Raw genomic sequence first — 21,777 nt, forward strand, 5'->3', positions numbered from 1 at the left:
GTAAGACATAGTGTAAAAATTGAAGTGCTAGAAAACCGATAAAATCGACAATTGCAAACCGATAAAACCAGAAATCTCCCACAACTTTAAGGCCACAAATTTGGTTGGTAGGTTGTTGGCGATGCCCTTCAAAGATTGGCATAAAGGTTGTAAGTATATTTCTGGTAGCCGTCTCTAATAACCGATTGTACATTGATAGATCCTCACATCTCCCACAATTTTAAACATAGTGTGACCAAACTTGCTGGCAACCTCAAAGATCTGCTTATTTTTTAATTTTCAGACCACGCCGTACCCCAGGTTCTTCGGCGCTAGAAATCTGAAATGCGCATTTCTTCCACAATTTATTGGTTACTCTCCTAAGTGATCGGTAAAAAATTCGATGGGCACGCCCACTCTGCCTCCCTAAGCCGGTACACCTGTTAGTGTAAATCGATAAGACCATATATTTCATAAAAATTGAAAGCTATAATCACCAAATTATATGAAAGTATATTGCTAGTAACACTTTTCAAATTTGAGGATTTCCACATTTGTGTTGCAAGCCCCGATAGTTTCTCCTGTATTGTCGTTATTACGCATGTTCCAGTTGTTACCTGTGCCTGTGATTATTATTTTATATTATGCGAACTGCCAAGTGCCCGTTTATTGCGCCTCAAAGGCAGCTGTTTTCAGCTTTACTGTTTCGCTTGCGGTAAGTAAATAGGATGATATTCATTCCCATGGAATAGTTACTGCCTCCCGTCACTGGAGTAACAGCCTATTCGATCAATCATAGTATTACGAGGACGACCCTGGGCCAAAATTTCAATTCTTGGCTGGATGTGGGACCTTGCATTACCGAGAAACTGTTTGGACACCCCCTCACAGTCTACTGCGCAAGCCGCTAAGAGTTTTGTCAAGACCATTGAGGCCAACAAGAATGGTGCTATCTGGAAGTTAGAGCAAGGTAAACTAGAGGAAGTCAAATGGACGGGATTCAAGCACTGGGATCCCTATCCAAGTAAATAATTCGTAAGCACACACAGAAATCGAGTAAATTATTGCAGAACAAGATATTGAAGAAGCACTGTTAGAGAGATCCGCTTTTTTACTGAATTTATTTTTATTTATTGTCTATTTGCCCTTAAGATTTCCATAACCCTTTTGGGCACACAAATGTCGAAAATATTAAATATGGTTTAGGTATTCACTAAATATGGTGTTAACTGCTTGCTTGCTGCCCAAGCAGAGCTGCAAGAAGTGCAAGGTTGTAACGGTTGTAGTTTAGAAATATTTTTTATGAATTCAGAGCATGCAAATCATTATGTCAATTTGCGTATTTGCCTCTTTTGAGTACCCCGTAATTTTGTAAAATTAAAAAGATCATATTTGCTTGATTCAATTTATTTTGCGCTCAAATAAAAGCCACATATTTTGGAAAGATTTCTTGGAGTGTACAATGGTATGGGCGCTTATTTAAGCTTGTCATATTTTCGAAATATTTTGACTTTAAAGTCATATATGTAATAAATGTACACATGTATTTATAATAATGTTTTTCACTATATAAATTTTACTAAACGTTTAACGAAACGATATGCTCTGAACTATATGTACAAGTATTTGTATATTTGAGAATTGATTTTTCATTTTTTGAAAATAACTTAAATTTATCTTTTGATTTGCATATTTTTTTGGTATTTAGAATACATATATTTTGTAGTTTTTAGTATATATACATATATAGATTCCGGCATGCATAGTAGAGACTGACGCAAAAATACTGCGAGTCCAAGAAATTGTATATATCGTAGCACGCATATAATTAATAAATTGTTATTAAATATATTTTTAAAAAGTGCGCATAGAAAATTCGTATAAAATAAATAAACTTATGGATAATGAAGAGCCGAATATTGGATTAATTAAGTACGAATATATTGTACTCGTATGTAAGAGTTGAGTCTTTATTTTGGTTGCTGGCTGGATAACATTCTAAATTGAATTACACATGCATCTGTCCTGGGAGCACATACACACGATCAAATAATCAGCTGAGATCTCAGAACACAAGGCTTCGGGGGGACCATCATGTATAGAATATAATTAGTTGTATATTCGAGTTCTGGATCAAATGGATAGTAAAATGCATAAGCTTCATTTAATAATAAAATATTAATAAGTATTAGATAGAGAGAAGAAAAATAAATTCAAATAAATGGTCGTAAAAAATAAAAATAAAATCATTTGTGCTTGGGTATGTTAGACTTGCTTGGCTACTGTGTATGTTTTGGAGAGCGTTTTCCTCTAGAACATTGCTACTTGTTTGCAATGGCAGCAATTGTTTTAGTGATACTATCTATTTATTTTATTTATATAAGTGTGTTCAATTTGGAATGTACTATATATAGCGATAAATTTATTGACATATTAATATTTGGTGCTTATCGACATCATCAACGTATAAGTCGTCCTCAGAGTGCATAACTAGCATATGTACCTTTTAGACCCCTTCAAGAGGGTGCTTTAATTTTGTCACGATAATTGTATAAAGCAATTAAGAAATGAATAGTTTGTAGAATTTATAGAGCACAGACCTGCACACGGATATAACATATATCCACTCAGTTTGTCCTTATGAATGAGGTACAAATATACTAACACCGAAAAAAATGATTTATAATACTTTCTGTGTGGTGTTGAAGCAACTGAATTATTTATTTCTATATGCATATATATATTTGCATGTAAATTAAAATTGTTAAATAGAAATCGTTTTTAATTAACTTGAAGTTTATTTTCGTTAAATTATTATTATAATTTAAGTATAATACATTTTGTACAAATTTAAAATTAAATTAAATTAAAAAATTGACATATTTATATAGACGCATAAATCAAAATTGACAGACGAAACATTGGCCCTTGACATGTACACATATATGTAGAATTATTGGTATATATATATATATATATATATATATATATATATATATGCACATATGTACGATATGTATGGTAAGTATGTAAGTGTGTAGGTATCTAGAATGGGATTGATCAACAAGTTTATGGAAGGCTGCATCCAAGTAGTAAAAGCATAAGATATATATATATATATACATATATATATATATATATATAAACCGTATATACTGTAAATGCATATGCGTGTATATTTATGTATGTAAGTACTATAAAGTAGAAGTGCCCTCGTTGTTGCAAGTGCTTGTTGTTGCTTAGCTGATTGGAGGTGGTATTTGTGGGTAACTTGGTAGCTTGGTCAAATTCGGCATGCAACTTATTAAACATACACAGGTATGTGCTTGTCCTTGGATTAATGCTAAGCGACACATGCGTGCTTGCGTGCTTCTATGTATGTGTGTATTCTTTTTGTTTTTCTTTTTGTTTTTGTTTTTGCTTATCTGTACTTTATGCGTAGCGTATATAGTTAATGGTAATTTAATAACCGTCTATTTCAATAGTACTTTCAATAGTATAATTCAACAATGGTTTTGTTTCCGTTAAGTTTTTCTTTTTTTTTCGCTTTTCGCTCTTTTTTTTGTTTTTGTTTTGCGTAATCTGGTTTTAATATATTTTGTATCTTTTTAATCTATCTATCGGTCTGTGCTGACTGCCCCAATTACACTAAGTTACGTTTTTTTCAAGTGAACCACACTTTGGACCGCCGCCCAGTGCACGGTCCTCCGCCCTCTGCCACTGTCTACAGTTGCACCTGAAATGATTGCGCTTGCGCCTTGGGCGGTGAGATAAACGGATTCGTGCTGTGCCTGTTGCTGCCTATTCCCAGTCCGGGCAGATCTGGCGACATTTTCTTTGCAGCTGCCACGTTGGCCGCCCACTCGGCATCGAAGGGATCGGGGGCAGTGGCACGACCAGTCTGAGCTCGTCCCACATTGGCCAGGGAGCTGGGTCTCTTCGGTGGCATCGCCGGGGATGTGCTGCGCACCACCTGGCCGAGCCACTGTTCAGCATTGGGCAACTGCTGCTGTTCGCTGCTGGCCTCGACATCCGGCTCGGAACGTGTGGGCGACTGCAGGCTGGCCACACGTGGTGTCACCTGGGCAGTGGGGGTGCCGCTGCCACTGCCGCTGCCGCTGGCGCTGCCACTGGCGCTGTACGTGGAGATTACGTGATGTTGCTGCTTGTCGGCGGCAATGATGTTCTGATTGATGCTGCGACTGTTGTTAAAGTTCAGATCGTCGCCAGCTGTCAGAAGTGCGTCATCCGTCTGCGTTAGCAGCGACAAACCTTGGCTGAGCTCCTGACACAACTGACTAACTGTATCCGCTGCCAAAATGGCCGCCTCACCGCCAGACTTGGCCGGCGAGACTTCAGCAATCGGCGAGACGCTGCGAAGCGGCGTGTGGAGTGCATGTGGATTTGAATTGCCGGCGGCAGCGGCGAGGAAGGCCTTCTGCCTATCCGCATTGGACGGAAGATCGTTGACGCGCAGCGACATCTGGCGCTTGAACGGCGACTGGCTGCCAATGGTGCTCAAGCGGAAGGAGCTCTGCCGCTCCAGCATATTGGGTGTGGCATGCGGCCGCTCAATGGCAAACGGATTGAACGGCTTCACTGCGGCGGCTGGCGGACCGCCGCCAGGCAGCGCTGGTCCATCCACACACCGCTCGTTGCTGCCCAGAGTGGTGGCCATGGCCATGCGTTCGGTCAACGACTGCTGGCGGAAGGAGCCGGTGCGCGTAAAGGTCGAGTTCTTGGTGTCAAAGGTCATTGTGACGCCGCACTCCTTATCGCGACGCTGCTTGCGCTCCAGGCAAACGGCAAAGGCGCAACCGACAGCGTGGGACAACCGCTCGCCGGAGTCCTTGCACGCCAGGAAGCCGTGGCACATCCAGCGACGCGTCGTACCATCCCGACAAATGTAGCTGAAGCCGCGCTCGTGATTCCGATCCGGTGCACAGAAGCTCACCTTCTCGATGGTCTGATCCACAATGAGACCCTTCGTCTCATCGTCCACCACACGCAATCCGTCTCCGCTCACATGGAGTAAGCCACGCACCGGACGCCGTCTCGATTGCTGCAAAACGGGAGTTCATTAAAAATATGTTGATTAAGATTTCAAAAGAAACAAAAACCATTCAGTGGGAAATTGAAGACTGATCATTGATGATGAGATACAATGCAATGGAAAACTTCCTTTCATACTTCCTTAAATCACAAGTTCTGATATGTTTTCTGTTTTCTTCTGTTTTTATAAAATAGGCCTTTAACCCTTTCAGGACTTGTTCTCATAATAAGTCAATCGTTGCGTGTTTCGTTTCGTTATTTTTTATTTTTAGTCATATGACCTAAGATATCGTTTACTTCAGCCCACTTAAAATGTGTTATTTAATTACGTGGATTATTTGTATTCATTTTAAGAATATTATGAGGGTTAGCCAAAGTCTATATGCAAAAGTGATTTTTCAAATATAAGTATAAACATAAATAATAATAAATAGCTGTCACACTAACTCACTATCTGACTTTACTTTATGTTCTGAACGTATGTTCTCTTAAGCCATCAAGAAAATGTAATTATATCATCTCAAAGCTTTATCTCTTTAGCTTTATCTATATCTATCCCGAAATAGCTAGAGGATTAGCATAAAAGTCAACACAGCGCAACTGCAGTCTGAAATCATATTTCAAGCTCAATTCGCTAACTGAATGGTTTTTACAATTGGTTAAATGCCATTGGACTTACCCTCAGCACTTTGAGTGCCTCCTCGCAGACCTGCATGCCGCGCGACTCGAAGACCTCCACGCAGCCCAGATACTTGACCGCAAAGGAGCAGGTGGCCGAGCGCACGGCCTCCTCATCGGCCTGCCATTGGTGCGGCTTGGATGATTCGGGTACGCGATCCTTGCGACGACGAAACGAGTCTCTGAACGAGCGTCGCAATCGATCCATCTTCTTCGGCGACTTCTTGCTAAACCGGAATGAGGCGGATTTCTGTGGGTGGGGCGCAAATGTAAATGTTAAAACATTGCGATGATTGTATATGATGATGTGTGTAGGTGCCATATGGCAGCGCGACACGAGAGCGAAATGGAGAGAAACAGGAGAAACAAGTGCCGTCATCGTTGCGATCAGATCAACCCTCGTTTTGTTTGATAACCTACCCCATTCTTGACATCGCCGAATTTTCCGCGTGTGAAGCCGCGCTCCAGTGGTTCGTGCGTGTGTGACGATGAGTTTCCCATGGCTGCGGTCGGTGCGCCTCTCTCTCTCTCTCTCTCTCCCTCTCTCTGTCTTTCTCTGACGCTGTCTCTGTCCCTGTTTGGCTCACGTGCGGAACTTTAGCGTGTGTGTGGGTGTGTGTCTGTGTGTGTGTCTAGCCGGTTTTGGCTTTGGCGTGAGTAAAATGCTGCCAATAACCGTTACAGTTTTAAAACTGGCCAGCCAGAGTGTTGCCAGATGTTTGAGCGTCAGCTGGATAGATGCTTCTCTCTCTCTCTCTCTCTCTGTCACTTTGTTACTCTCACACTCTCACTCTCTTTGTAGAGTAAATATGGCAGTCTTTTGTTGATATCGATTTGTGTTTTATTTTATTTGATTGTTTCTTTTTTATTTTATTGATCTATTTATTGGCTTGTTGAATGCGCAAATTTATTTGTTCATTGAATTTGAGTTATGAAATTGTTGATTAAATTTATTGATGACTTGCTGCGCGATCTGCAATGTGTGTTCAAAGTGTGTTAAAGTGGAAAGTGGAACCACAGACTTCAGCTAATAATAAACACTATCAAGCGGCAGGTCTGACGTCTCTGATTATGCATTGCTTTCCACTTCGAATCGCAGTACTCCTCATGTGACTCACACGCTTATCGGCTGAGTAACGCCCCCAAAAAAATCTATCGAAACGTATCCATAATTGTGAATAATACTATATTTAGTATGATTTGGCTTGACTAGAAAATAACGGTAACCTTCCGGCCCGAGTGTCTATTGCTACTACTCTACTCGTAAGCTCGTGGGGGCTAAGTAACCTATGAGAGCAGTCCGAGCAACCTCCAATGAAAAAAAAAAAACAAATGGAAAAAATAACGTCGAGATCGGGAACATTAGTCGCTTATCGTAGCGTACGGTCGCCTGTCTCACGTAATTGTTTACACACATTTAATTTTATTTTTTATTTTGTTTAATATTTTTTGTATTCTTTTTTTTTTTTTTTGTGTTCTACGCTCTTATTTATTTATACTTTGTGGGGCTTTTGTTTTCTTTGCGCTGCGGAGACATACGCTGACGTTTTTGTGACTTTATCACATGTCTCATATTGCGGTAAACTTTACCGACTATGTGTGCTTTAATTTATAAGTGATAGCCCGCCCCTACGCCAAAAAACAACACGCTTTTCTGCCCACCAGCCGCCAACGGGCCGATAGCAGACACTCAACACTCGCAAATAATGCAGCACAATTTGATCGGAGATCTGTGAGAGAGACTGTATTATATGGCTTAAGTCGGGCAGACTTGGGCTTAAGAGAGTCAACACTTCAGAATTTCGGTTGAGAATATGTTAAAAGAAAACTTAGTTGCTTAGATTTGCTTATCCTTACAATGAGTACGTTAACATGACAATATCTTATCAGACATCCATGACACATTATACATATATAGACATGTATATGTATTTGCTTGCCACTGCAGTTACTTTGTTATTTATCACGTAGTCAGCGATATTACAATGCAGTTGTGTTGTCTTAACCAGTGTAGTTTTAACTCTTTGACGTCAACGTTTAGTTGACATGTGTTAATTGCACTGTTCAACACTGGCTAACGAATTTATCGGGTATTCGCGACTGCACTGAAAAGATACAGATGAACACTAAGTCCGAGTTCAACGTCATGACAACACAACAAACAACACAAACAAAAAAAGTGTCTTTCGAATGCGTTGCAACTTCACTGCCAGAGGGAATAAGAATAAGCAGCTTTCTTCTTAACTTAACTGTAAATGTTACAAAACTGGTTTGAACATTTATTAACTGATTGCCCAGCTCGACTGTCGGCTGGTTCTTTAAGCCTTGTGCTTTGTGCTGTTGGTGTAGCTTCCACAAGGGCATTCGACAATTTTGAGCTTTGGTTTTCTACACACGATTAAGAGACTCAGGTCTGCTTTCAGTTTAGAGCATTTAGATGCTGTGGATGCTGTTTGACTGCATTTTTGGTCAGAGGCAACTGTGTACTTGGGCGTGTCTCTGCGGTTTATTTGTGAAGGGTCAGCTGGCTAATCAAATTAGAGCCATAAGGCGTGAGATTCAGTTTGGTGTTGGCCACAGCTGCACAGCTGCATGACTCCGAATGTGGGTCATTCACAAAAGTAGAATACTGTTCACAGACAACTCTGAAACAGCTAAGAACCTAATTCGGTCAATAACACAAAGTAAATGTCATTACAAGTGATTAAATTGTATAAAGAGCAAAGTGCAAAGGCAAGTTAATTAATTGCCCTAACTTTGTGCTAGAACTTTTTACTTATTTTGAGAATTGAATACATTTTTCCAACTTTGGAGTTTATCAATTATTTTAAGTCTTGCATACATTTTTCAAGAAAAATATTTTAATCTACGAAAACAGTAAATGTGTTAAAAAAAAAAAAAAAAAAACTAAAGTTATATAAAAATAAATTTTAGCGGAAAACGTACTTCTTTATATAGAGCTTATGTTTTTTGTTCATATTTAGTGAGCAGTTTTCGTATGAAGTTAGTCGGTATAACTGGGAAACTCCATTACAAATACCTCACATACAAATGCTCTCGTATGACTCATTGGATGGGAAACAGCATCAGACACACGTTTCAGTTATGCACAAATTATCAGTGAGTCCGCAGAATATGAAAAGCCTATTAAGTCACGCACTAAATTCAAACATGATTTCATAAGTGACAACAATGGGCTAACAGCGGCGAAGCACAGGTCGTCATACCAAACGGAAAGGGTTCATTCAACCAGTAAGCCAGACACGAAACAGGTTCCACTCGAACAAGAGGAAAATCAAAATTGTGCGAGCACTAAATACAAATCAGATGGGAGTCCGGATACATGTACACACATACACACACATGCATACATACATACACAGACACATACATGCATACAAATGTACAGAGTGACAGCGTAGGTTGATAAAGCGTTATAGAATCAATATTTACTTAATAAATTTATATATTTTCTTCATATTTACCGTGTAGGTTAATTAAGATAGCCAACAGATCGTTGTACTATATCTATATATATATATATATATATATATAAATCCTGATTAAAGCAAACAATGCACGTCGAGTTGAGCTAACAAATAAATCAAATCAATCACCTGAAATTCAAACAAATCGAATTTCTTTGAAATTAAATCAAATAGTTGGTACTATCTGCAAAGGTCATAATTGAAAGTATATGGTTCATACTATGTCAACTACTGTCTATATAGTATTAACTTGATATTCTTGATATTATAGAGTTTGCTTAAGTTATCAACACAAACACAATCATATATGTAGATGTGTACAATAAATCATATGGCGCTGATCTTTAACGCATGACATTCAATGACATAATGAACAATTGTAAATTAGCGTGCCACAGAAAATGGCAATTTGTGCTTTTTAGACAGCATTAAACAATTAACCCACGCGAGCAGTCATTGACACTAAACTTGATGGGCATATATATATATATATATATAAAACTTTATCTGTGGTATCTATGTATTACATTAATTAATGTTGCACAACGACAATAAAGCTGGCGCCCACCAGCTGCTGCCCGATGTTGGGGTTGGTGTTGGTGTAATTAATTTGGTGCCCCCAAAAGGCCAACGACACTTGTTGCACATTTACCAGATCCGTGTCTGTCGAACTCTAATTGCTTGACCAGCACCACCAAATATGCCCAATGATGACAACCACCGGCTGCGTTTGCTTACACCAAGGAACAGTTCTAGGCACATCCACCTGGCCAAAGGCGATAACTTTGCCTCACGTGCTAGAAAAGATTTCTGTTATTGCTATCATTGAGCACGTTTCCTGTCTGCCTGCCATAATTCATAATTTAAGGCATATACAAATTGTAGGCAGCAGTTCATTTGATATGCATAAGCAGGGATCAATTCTGTGCGGTACGTGGGCTTAGTGCCACTTGATAAAGTCGCTCGGCGAGTTTTGGATTATACTAAAGACAACACGTTCGAGGTGCGCTCGGCTTACAACTTGATCTTGGGCTTATTGGCATTAGGTTACAGGATAATCATTTTGAAAGGGAAAGGTAACGAATACACTTAGAAAAAAATATGGCCAACCATTTTGAAAAAGCGCTTTCAAAGACAAAAACCAAAAGTGAGGATTCAGAATTGAGTGTAATTCAAAGAACAATCTTGCGTCCATCCCATGGAAATGCGTACTTCGCAGAAAATGAATCTGGTTCCCTTGCCATCCCATTGTAATATGCAATTTTAATCTGTAGTTCTGTGAAGATATTTTACCTAGCTAGACAATGGGTGCTTGCATTCCTGTATGCATTTCAGCCAGAGAGAGGCAGAGAGAAAGTTCACACGCTTTGGACTGGCCAAGGCAGAGCGGAAAAAGGATACACATTTTATGGCTTCCTTTCTGTTCTGTTCTGTTCTGTTCGTTCAAGCCAGCTCTTCGCCGAGTACTTAATATGCAATTATAATTATGCCGCCCTGCGTTTTCTTCGTGTTGTTGTTGTTTTTGCCTAACGAGGGGTATTCGAAGTTGATCAACCACCAAAGCTGCTCGTCGTCCTTTCGATGAAACCAGGCGACGTTTTTTATGTACAAAGAGCAGGGGGTTGCTGTTGGCGGAGTGTTGGAATTTATAATTTGTATATGCCCATTCTGCTTGCTAGTGTTGGTGGTCGTGGGAATTTTTGATCAAACATGAATGCCAAAGGACTGTGGCACATACATAATCAGTATAAATGTTCAAACACAAGACACAGCTTAACGCATGTTTAGCCAAGCAATTAGGAGAGAGTGCCCCAAGTAATAATGATATCAATTAGGTTGCATAATGTACATTAGACGTTGTATTAAGAAAATGGGCAGCCACAATTGATGCAATTTGTACAGATCTCGTGTGTCGCATGAGAAAATGATGACTGATTGCACAAGCAATAACACTAAAAGAAAAATTTGACAATTCGGTTAAAGGAACTGCTCCTAAAATCTAAGCAGCAAGCGACACGAAGCAGTGCGCTAGAAATTCGCATAATAGCAATAATAATAATAGCAAAAATAATAATAACAATAAACCGAAATAATAAACCCAGGAAAGTTTAAGACAACAATAATGAGACGAAGTGTAGAACAATATTCTCACAGCTTGTATTTTTGTGCGAATGACGCATTTGACTGTCTTTCGGCGTGTAAGAAAAGGGTAAGTTGCCAAATAATTGCACAGCATCAGCAGAAGTCGCGGAGGAAATACTTTAGCAGCTTCTTGGGTTCCGTGGGATCTGAGCATAGAGGTTTTTAAGGTTCTAGTTTTATGCGCCGTACGCATAGATAAATTCACACGCCGCTAATAGAAACGCACCCTTAACTACTCAGTAGGTAGTTGGCTGTGGCTCTGGCTGTGGCAGGGGCACGGGCACGGGCAGGGGCATGGGGAGTGCGTATAGGGCACACATTCCTATGCACCCAGTGCGTTGCATTGCCAGCTGCCCCTCAGGGTTAGAGCTGCAGCATGGCAGCATTGCAGCATTGTTTTCCACAGTTGAAGTGCGTCATTATTAGCTGTCAATTGGGCGTTGATTCGACCAGCATGAAGTTTACCTGAGCGGAGCTCTGTGATGGGAAACTGCAGACTGCATCGATGATGGGAAATGCGAGGTGTGAGAATTATAACTCTGCATCTTGGGTTGACCATTTGAAACCCATGAGATCAATTGTTAAATATGTACCTGGGAGCTTATACAGGTATGCATATAAACAAATTGTTACACAAAGATAATGTGAAAAAAAATGTTATTTTATCATTCGGCTTTCGAGCTATGATCAATTGAACGAAAGTTGTCCTATTTAAATGGCGAGGAGTGTATGTGCAAGATAAAAAAATAGATGATCTTTTTGTGTATACACATCTTAAGAAATCATTTAAAATCTCTTTAGTGTTGATGACCAAGTTTGTTGCCACAGACCAGTTATTATGGGGCTGATAGTAACATAAGCCCTGTTGAAGCATATTGATTGCCTGTGACTCCGACAACAACATCCGCAATGCGCCTCCTTCGAAACCTGGCCACATCCTTTAACAAAACAAACAAACAAAAAACGAACCACTTGAGAAAGCCTCTGAAAAGCAAGCGGAAATAAGAAAGAAGTCGCAGAAACAAAAGGGCCACATGTAAAAAACATTTAAAAAAAAGAAAAAACAAACATATAAGCACACATTTCGATAATTTCTGAAGTACGAGCAAGTATAGAATGCTGCCTACACACACACACACACACACACACTCTCACACACACACTTAGAAACCAAGAGGCATATGCCAAAAAAGGAAACAGGAGGAATGAAAAGAAAACAAAACATTCGGCAGCCATTGGAATCAGTCGCATCTGCCCAGCGCTCCAGATCCCGAGGCACGCTCCGATATTAACAATGCCGACATATGTGTGCTGCACGTGGAACCTCCTCTGCTCCTACGTAGTAGCAGTAGCTGTAGTGCTGTGTACCAGCCACATAGCCAGACACATGTCGTCTGTGGTCTCTTGTGCGCCATCAGGTAGGGAAGAGAACACTTTGGCTCGCTTTGGTTTGTTTGACTGTGCTGACTCCCTATTTCTAAGGGAAATACACTGACAAACAAGCAGAGAAATCCCTACTTAAATGCTTACCTAAGGCTAGGCCTAACAAAGAAAATAAATGAATTATAATTAGTGTTAATAATTACATAAAATGTTGCTATATAAAATATGTTTTTCTGCTTAAATATATTAAATATATATATATTAAATTTCAAGAGTTGTATGCGTCTCTTAAAACAAATCAAGCTCAAAAATAAATACTATATCCTAGCCGTTTCTCTCAGTGTGGCAGAATCGATTGTATGTGCATCTGCTGAGAAAACAACATCTGCTCTATGCAACAGAAGATACTCTGGTAAAATGCAATCAAGTTGGTAAGAAGAAACCTGACTATATTCATGAAGAACAGCAAGCTTGTGTGTGTGGTGTGTAGTGTGTGGAATACCTGTGTTTTGCATTCCTCATGCAAATTACATAATGACTCAGCTGCACACACACAGCTACATACAGCTACACACAGCTGTTTGTTTAAAATAACACACAGATACACACAGAGCGCTCTTAACTGCTTTGGAAACCTGTTTTCACACAACTCGTTCCGAGTATCAATCTCCGTTTAAAGATTACCAGCAACTAAGAACCATGTAAGAATCATAATTTATGCAGTTGACTAAAGCCGAACAGGCAATCAATAAAACTCAAAACAACAAAATCCAGCAAGATTTGAAATTCATAACTCATATCCGATATAGCATTCCAAGTCGGGGTGTTGCATAACTAGTATATATGTAGACGTATGTATATGTAAACCACACAATACTCATTCGTATGCGTTGGATACAGCATTGAGAATTCACTTGAATCGTGAATAATCGTATGCAAAAGAATTTAAGAGTTTCTCAACGCACAAATTCCTTAATGGGAGGTGAGCAATTTCACGATAAAATCAATCAATAATTTACATAGCTTTCTCTTGTGAGCCGAGAAACTATGACTTCAAAACAAATATTCTAGACGCCTTACTCTTTCTGGCTTTAATTTGAGTTTAGCCTTTGGCTTATAGCTATCAAAGTATGGAATTGAATATCATTTGGCTCTGGATTAAAAATGATCATGACAAATTCAACGAGACGCAATAAAAACTCTCAAGTTAATTTTTTGTATGGGCCAAATTTTAGCCTGCGGCCTAAAGCAACTCGTTGAGATCGTCGAAAACTAAGAAACCACAATGATCTTTGTATGTGTGTGATATGATAGGTGTGTATAATATGTATAAAATAATCAGCGTTTTACTTAAATATTATCATTTTGCGCTGACATGGACAAACAAAAGTGCTGTGAGCAGCAATCTGTTATCTGACATATCAGGCAGATATATATTTTTTCGTATTTTCGCTGTTCCGTGTTTTGATAAGCGACAAAAACAACTAGTGAAATTCTTTTGACGTTTTATAATCCACGTGCAGCCTGCCCCAAAGATGTCAACTGCGATTAGTATTAGATAAAAGTATGTGCTCTATGCTAATTATCGCACAGATTATGGACCATACATTTCCATTTCCGAGAGTTTCCAGTGTGGATTCGATTCAAAAAACCAACGAGGCTTGACAGTCACTTTTTGTGCCCCATTCTCTGCTCTGATTGTCATTGTTTAACGGGGCGCTCTGGGAGGGCGTAGCTTGGCGGGGTTTGAGTTCCAAATCAATTTAATTGTGCGCGAGAGTGTGACAAAAGTTTTTGTCGCTCTCAATTCGATTGCTTTGCCAGCGCGCTAACAATTTGTTTATGTGGTGCAAACAAATTCTCCTGCCACCAGCGCCTGTTGCCACTCAATCAGTCTGTTGGGCCCGGCGCCTAAATATATGCCAAATAAAATGTACACAAGCGCACCCAAAACAGTCTATGAGAGAGTGGGGAGGGGAGGGGACGAAAGTCAGGCAATCGATAATGCGGCATGGTACGTAAACAAAAACGGAAAACTATTCCCGGAAAGAAGCCTGCAATGTGTGCGGGGTCGACAACTGGCCACTGGCCATAGATAAAACCTGCACTGCACACAAAAAAAAAAAGTTTAATTAAGTTTATTATACAACAATTTTCTATATTAAAATTGTAATATTCAATACAAATATAATCTAGAGCTATGCAATATATTTGAATTCAATATTTTGTAATGTGATTAAGTTCTGATTAAATTAACTCGAACATACGAAAATGTTCTTTCGCAAATTAACGTAGCATTTTTAAACAAATTTTATTTAGAAATGTATACAGTCTAGACAAAAATGATTAAATTAGGTTTAATATAAGACAATTCCTAAAAAGGTGTAAAGATCTTGACCCGAGCATGGAAATCAATTACTTAATACAAATATAGATAGATCGCAGTCTACACAAAAATGATTAAATTAAATTGAATATAGGACATTTTACAGTCTTAAAATTGAAATAAAAAATAATAATAATAATAATTGGATTCATTATTTTCTAATGTGTTAATTTTTAAGTTCGGATTTCTCGTTTTAATTTCAGTGTACAAATTATGACGGCAGATATAGATGACAGTCTAGACATGGCAAGACTCCAGCTTTTACCTTATCAACTCTTTAATTTCAATCAATTTATGTAACTCGATTGTAACAATAAAGTTCGAATTTTAATAAACTCTTTTGGAGACTTGCAAACTGAACAAAACTACAAAAGCACAAAGCGCAATAAATATGAAGCAAAAGTTTTCTTGAACTAATGTCTGGTTAGTTTGAACACTCTAACTTAAATCACAAGCAAAATTTAAATGTTGTGTTGGTAGTAATAAATAAGTTCAATTACGAGGTACCTTGGATAGATAGTAAAAACTTCAAAAAATATAGATAAACAATTGCAAATAACAATATATTGGTCATTTGTCATTGTCAGTTGCATTAAAGCGCTTCACAAAAGGCAAAAAGATATTTACAATCAAATTTATGAACTGCTGCAGTATAAGATGTATAGTCAGATGTAGCAAAGTACTAAGATAAACTTTGCTAGTTGTTGTTGGCTACAATTTTTAATTGTAATTGATAGCAACTTTCCATAATTTTGCATTGCTTTCATTGCCGGCACTCTCAAGGTTCATTAGCTCAAAATGCCATTACATTGCTAGTAAAAACTTTATTAAAAGCGCTTACTAATCACAGCAACATTAAGGAATCAACGTAAGCAATTAGTCAAGTTTAATTTCCTGCCATAACCGAAGGAGAACCTAAGAAGCATAGCTAAATGGTGATAAAGATAAAGTGCAATCCCCTCCCCACCCCGCACACACACACACAAATAATGTATGCAGCCACCAGTCCAACCCCAATCGACCTGAGGCATCAGCATATCAGCCAAGTTAATGAGTTGGCCAAGTCAAGCAATTGCCATGGGGAGAATGAAAGCAAAATGCTTGAGAGCCACATCGACTACGAGATGCCCTGTCTGCAATGTACGGTCGTAGGGAGAGTGAATCATATTGCCCAAGGATGCAATTCTAACTCATAAAGTAATAATGTAATAAGCTGCTGAGGCAGGCTGAATTTACAAAACATGGCCCAGGCGATGACGATGACGATGACGATGACGATGCGAAGTCGAAGACGAAGCCAAACTTGTTCCTTGCAACAGCAACAGTATCTGCCGCATCATCATCATCACCATTATCATTTGTTAGCAGCAGTTAATCAACTGGGCTGCGCTGCATAAAAATAGAAAGGAAATTCCATAAAATTAAAGTTTTATGTATGCTCTTAAGCAGCAGCAGCAACAAATGCAACTGCAACTATAACAACACAGCAGCCACGTCCAAGTCCAAGACCACGTCCAAGTCAAAGACAAAGCCGGGTTTAGTTTAGTTTGCTTGGCTGTTTGTTGAACTTGCGAGCTGCCGAGCCACGTTAAGCGAAAGCCAACAGCAGCTGGAGACGCCACAGCTCCAGGAGCTGGTGCCAAAGAATGCAGTTTGCCACAATCGAAAGGCGAGAAAAGTAGCCAACAACAAGAAAACTGGTTTCCTTCCAACAACAAACAGTTGGGTTTTTATTTTGTTTTTTTTTTGTGCTGCCAACATTCATTTTATTCTTACTTTTTGCTGTGGCTTGTTACCAGTTTTGTATTGTTTTTATTTTTCTCAGTATTTTAAGCCCAAACATTTGCGGCGACTCCATCTCAAGCAACTTGGGGGCGTACCCTATGAGAAGTTTTGTCTAACCCGCCGAGATTTATGTTGATCCAATCTTGGCCAAGAAGTTAATAAGCATACTTTGCGGCTGGCAACCGCAGCCCAAGTTCGATAAGAGAAACATATGTAATTAACTCTGTTGTGAATAAGTTGTAGATAGTATTTACATATAAAGTAGCTTCTCAATATTTTCTATTTATGAGCTTAAATAAATTAAGCATAGTTCGCAAATTGCTTATAAGCAGCAAAATATTAGCTCATGCCCAAAAACAAAGAGGCTTTCGTACCAATCAAATCAAACGACACTAAAATACAGCTCATGATAGGGTTACACTTTGCATAAGATACATTTGCATATAGAGAAAACTTTGAAATTTTGTGGGTGAGAGTGGGTGAGAACAGAAACTAAAAACTATTTCATTGTGTTGCAGACACTCTCTCCCTTAATTGCTTTCGCTAATTGAGTAGGCTTATAATTAATAGTAGTAGTAGTAGTAGTTAGTTCTCAGGCACACACAGGTGCAAATAAAGATTTAGATACAGATACACAGATGTGCAGATACACAGATACTGTGTCATTAGTCATTTGAGGGTTCAATGGAGACTATTCCACGCCAAATCGGAGCAGCTATCCATAATATGCTCGATTGAGAGTGTGGCGCCACAGCTAACCAACTCTTCAGAATATTATCGCATAATATATTTAATTTGAGAAGAATAAAATAAAAAATCAATGGATATCAATTGAGATTGTGAAATGATTTGTTTACATTGAAGGCAGCCAGAACAACAAGCAAGTAAAAACAAAACAATAGGCAACATTTAGTCAGACAGAGTCATCAATGAATCATGTTTGTATATATGTATGTATGTGAATGATAGCAGTAGACAGATTATTTGCCATATATATAAGTGTATGTGTGAGCGCCAAGCCCGCTAATTGCAAACGTTTTTTTTTGTTGCTGTTGCTGTTGCCGTTTTCAAGTACACTGAATTGGGCCTTGTTAATTTGTGACTCAAACTCTGACAATTACTTTTAAGGTAGTGCCTAATAGATTTAAGTGTGGCTAGTAGTTATACGAACTGGTGTTATTCAATACTCGCCATAACATTTAAGAACTAAACCATGTCATTTTATCAGTTTAATCAGCAAGCTGTGTGGCTAAAGAGAATGAAGCCATATCTATGTAAACACACATATGTACACATGTATATATGTTCGTAAGTGTAAGATTCTTATCTACCTTGTTTATTTACTTCCTGTTCCATTTGCAAGCAGCGAGCCAAAAGAATCTCAGTAACTCTAGCCCCTTTACAATTATTTGACTGCATTGCATTTCAGAAACGCCAAAACTCTGCCAGCTAAAAATTCGTAATAATTTAGCAATGCTGAAAAAACAATTCGTATGCAACGAAATTCAGGAATAAAAATAATGTCGAATACGAAAGTTGAGTCGATCTCAAAACTTGTATTCAACAACGACAACGACAACAGCAACAACAACAGCAACAACAAATGTGTTTTTAAAATCCAAGAATTGTATGCAAATTATTCTCATTGGATGCAAAAACTCGTTTTCGCATTGGAGCGCAGAATCCATTGGTGACTCCATCTCCATCTCCGTCTTCGTCTCAGTAGTATCCATTCAATTCCATCGATAATAATACCGATTACATACACATACAAATAATATATATGTATTGTTGTTTACGTAGCTGATTTTATTGTGGCTGTTGTTGTTGTTGTTGTTGTATGACATTTTGGCAAGACATACCATTTAAATAATATTTTTGTTCGGTTTCTATCCAAATGCAGTTAATCCAGCAGTAAATATACGTTTTCAGGTTATTACTTTGGCACGGTCAAATATTTGTTGTGTTTAGGCCATCAAACCGGTTTTGAGCCTTATATAACTTATTCCGATTTTTTTTGCTAACGTGTTTCATATGTGTATTTGTATTTATTTCATCTAATTATCGTAGTAAGCAAACTCAACAACACTATTGAGAAACGGCGCAACACAACACTGCTGATCAAACCAGTAACAGAAAACGTGTAAAAACGCAACCCCCCCTTGAGTTTGGTATAGAACGTTACGCGGACATTGGACCACAAAACTCTGCAGACTGACAAACTGACGAACTGACGGTCAGCGGGCGACGCGTTTTTCGGAGAGGTTTGTTCGATACGACGGCTCAAATTGCTCTACTGTACTGCCGCACCAGCGACTACCTCGTAACTCAATTGAGTCAAGCGCGCCTCTGAAGAGAGCGAGACTGAGTTACGGAGAGAGAGAGAGAGAGCGAGACCGAAGAGAGATACACTGAAAGAGCTTGTTGTTGTCGTTGTTGTTGACAGCTGTTGGCTCTGCATTTGAGTGTTGTGTGCCTTACGCTCTTTGTTGATTGAGTGTGTGTGTGTGTATGTGTGTGTGTGCGTGGATTTACTCGGTGCCATTGTGTTTTATTTACTACCAACAACGTCAGTTACCTCGAGCGGAGAACGACACCGATAAAATTGCGACGCGTTTTATGCAGCTTGTAGATTTTGTGGAGTCGGCTAACGACAGACAGATTTCGGCCAGGTATACATCTCCAAATGCGCTACTTATGACAGTGATCACATCTGAACTCAGAAAATATCCCTGGCAATTTTCTTTTACATGACAAATCGTAACATATTTATAAAATAAAATTCATTATTCTTATGATTTATATATTTATTGTCTCAACCTATATACTGAGCTGTCATATACATATGTGCCCATATGCCTCGATTTATTAAAAGTAGCGCATCTAAAACCAGTTGTTCGGTCTGCAGCTGCCAGTTTTACATACAAGCCCAAGCATATACACACGCACACATATACAGTAATACCTTTGGGTCTGAAAGTGATTGCCAAGAGCCGAAGAGAACCTTAAAGGTTCAAGAGTAATTCTAAAGAGAAACACTAGGTGGATCAACTGTTGTTTTATGATCGTAGTTAATCAATATTGTTATACAATGCAATGACAATAGATGTTAACTGATTAACTAAACTGAGTTATCGACAATTGAACTTATCAATGCGCATTGTTTCAATGCCCAACCCAAATTCCACTAAAATAATGTCAAATGATCGATCGAGCTGCCATCGAACGAACAAAACAATAAGACAAGGTCGTTGCAGCCTAAAGAGACGTCCCTGGAATTAAAGAGACAAAGAGACGAGTACTACTAAGGGATAAGAGCAATTGTTGCCATGCGATGGAAAGGTCGAAAAAAGAGAGGGAGCGAGAGAGAGAGAGAGAGCGAGAGAGGGCAAACAAAGAGCAAATCATAATGCTCAACATTGGAACGTGCGAAAAATTGCAATGCATCGTTTTGAAGACATGGCAAATGTATATATGTATGTATATAGGTATGTATGTATGCATATATGTACAATGTATGTTTGTATTTATGCAATGATGGATCAGGTAACAGGTAAAATAGGTGTCTCATCCGAGCATCGATGGGTGATTGGCAAACGCGAAACTAACAAGCAACAAAATCTTAATGGTAACAAGAATATGGCCAACGACAACTTTCTTCGTTAACCACAAATTGCAACCACTAAAAACAAAAAGAAAAAAAACAAATCACAGTCAAGTTAAATTCTGCAATGCCAGCAAAAAGTGCTGAGCGGGTCAAAAAGCGAAATATCAATTGCAGTCGTTGTGTGTTTGCACACATACATAGATACACACATACACAAATGCATAGAGACACAACACCTACACACCCACACTCAACCACACAGCCATACAATGGATAAATAGACAAAAGATAAGCTCCTCTAACAATAGCTGAAAATGGCGAATGGTGAATGGTGAATGGGGATTGGGGATTGGCAAATGGACACAAGCTGAGAAATCAATGTCGACGGCTGGACAAAGGCCACATGTTGAACTAATCAGAGATTTAATCAAACTACGCAAATGCAGCAAAGAAACCCATACAAAAACGATCAAAATGTGGGGATTGGAAGAAAACCATGGGGAAACACACTAAAAAAATATTGTATTTATACAGTTATTTATCGATCGAACAAGTGTCTTTACAAAGTTCGTTTGCTTTACTATCAGGCTTTATACCATCTCTAGGAATAGAGCCTTTTGTTATTAATTATTATGCGATTTAATCCAGCGCTGCAGCATGTTGCTTATATGTATTATGTATTTGTTGTTGTATTTAGTTATTGTGGTTGTTTTTATAAGCCTTAATATTTTTTTTTTTATTTTCAATGGGCACTTGTTTCTCTTTGTTTAATGTAGCTATGGAAAAAAGTTAATAGCTTACCTTAAATATGGAAAAATTGAGCGTTGATATCTGAAAAGAAAGAGAGAAAAAATACATTTTAGTTGAGCACTTAAAGTCAGTTAAAAAATTTAAATTTACATTTCGTGCTGGCAACGCTGCGAGAGAAATGCGCTCTTAGTTCGAATTAAAGAGCTTGCAGTTGAGAATAGCAATGACATTGTGGACACTTAAGAAGCGCGACAATTACAAAAGGTTCTCACAGTCATTAGGGTCGTGAGCCATCGCAAGACTCGTGCTCACGTATTGTGTGTGTGTGTGTGTGTGTGTACATGTAATACAAATGTGTTTCAAGATTAATGAACAAACATGCAGCTGGGCGCATGGTGCTCAAGTGCTGCTTGAGACGCCAGCAGTCTGGGCAGAAAAGCTTGAGTGGTTTCGAGCAAAAAGCTCACTCATCACTCATCTGTCTAGGCTTATTCGTCACAGTTTCGCATACCCTTTGTCATGGGGGA

General features: G+C 38.8%; 1 protein-coding gene and 1 pseudogene across 4 annotated transcripts; one reads left to right on the plus strand and one right to left on the minus strand.

Moving 5' to 3' along the window:
• The first annotated feature begins 580 nt into the window (after positions 1-580).
• Positions 581-1,011, plus strand: LOC116805707 (annotated as a pseudogene).
• A 2,414-nt stretch (positions 1,012-3,425) lies between these two features.
• On the minus strand, positions 3,426-21,331 carry LOC6567075 (protein numb). Of its 4 annotated transcripts, XM_032739221.1 has the most exons (5): positions 18,756-19,183; positions 18,225-18,342; positions 6,130-6,682; positions 5,711-5,959; positions 3,426-5,041 (listed from the first exon to the last, which is right to left on the minus strand). In XM_032739221.1, the coding sequence occupies exons 3-5, from the start codon at positions 6,208-6,210 to the stop codon at positions 3,704-3,706; spliced, it is 1,668 nt and encodes a 555-aa protein (XP_032595112.1). In that variant the 5' UTR covers positions 6,211-6,682; positions 18,225-18,342; positions 18,756-19,183; the 3' UTR covers positions 3,426-3,703. The 4 variants fall into 4 exon arrangements, with proteins under 4 accessions (XP_032595112.1, XP_001993512.1, XP_032595113.1 ...); XM_001993476.2 differs by lacking the exon at positions 18,225-18,342 and having other exon boundaries at positions 18,756-19,191; XM_032739222.2 differs by lacking the exons at positions 6,130-6,682; positions 18,225-18,342; positions 18,756-19,183 and adding an exon at positions 21,302-21,331.
• Positions 21,332-21,777: the final 446 nt, after the last annotated feature.

The sequence above is a fragment of the Drosophila grimshawi genome, unplaced genomic scaffold, assembly GCF_018153295.1.
Source record: "Drosophila grimshawi isolate 15287-2541.00 unplaced genomic scaffold, ASM1815329v1 contig_1377, whole genome shotgun sequence".
In the NCBI taxonomy this organism is placed as follows: Eukaryota; Metazoa; Arthropoda; class Insecta; order Diptera; family Drosophilidae; genus Drosophila; species Drosophila grimshawi.

Coding starts and splice junctions, on each gene's coding strand:
- LOC6567075 (XM_001993476.2), bottom strand. CDS start 6,210: ATGGGAAACTCATCGTCACACACGCACGAACCACTGGAGCGCGGCTTC. Junction 5,960..6,129: donor TCGGCGATGTCAAGAATGGG/GTAGGTTATCAA, acceptor CCCCACCCACAG/AAATCCGCCTCATTCCGGTT. Junction 5,042..5,710: donor AGGCACTCAAAGTGCTGAGG/GTAAGTCCAATG, acceptor CCCGTTTTGCAG/CAATCGAGACGGCGTCCGGT.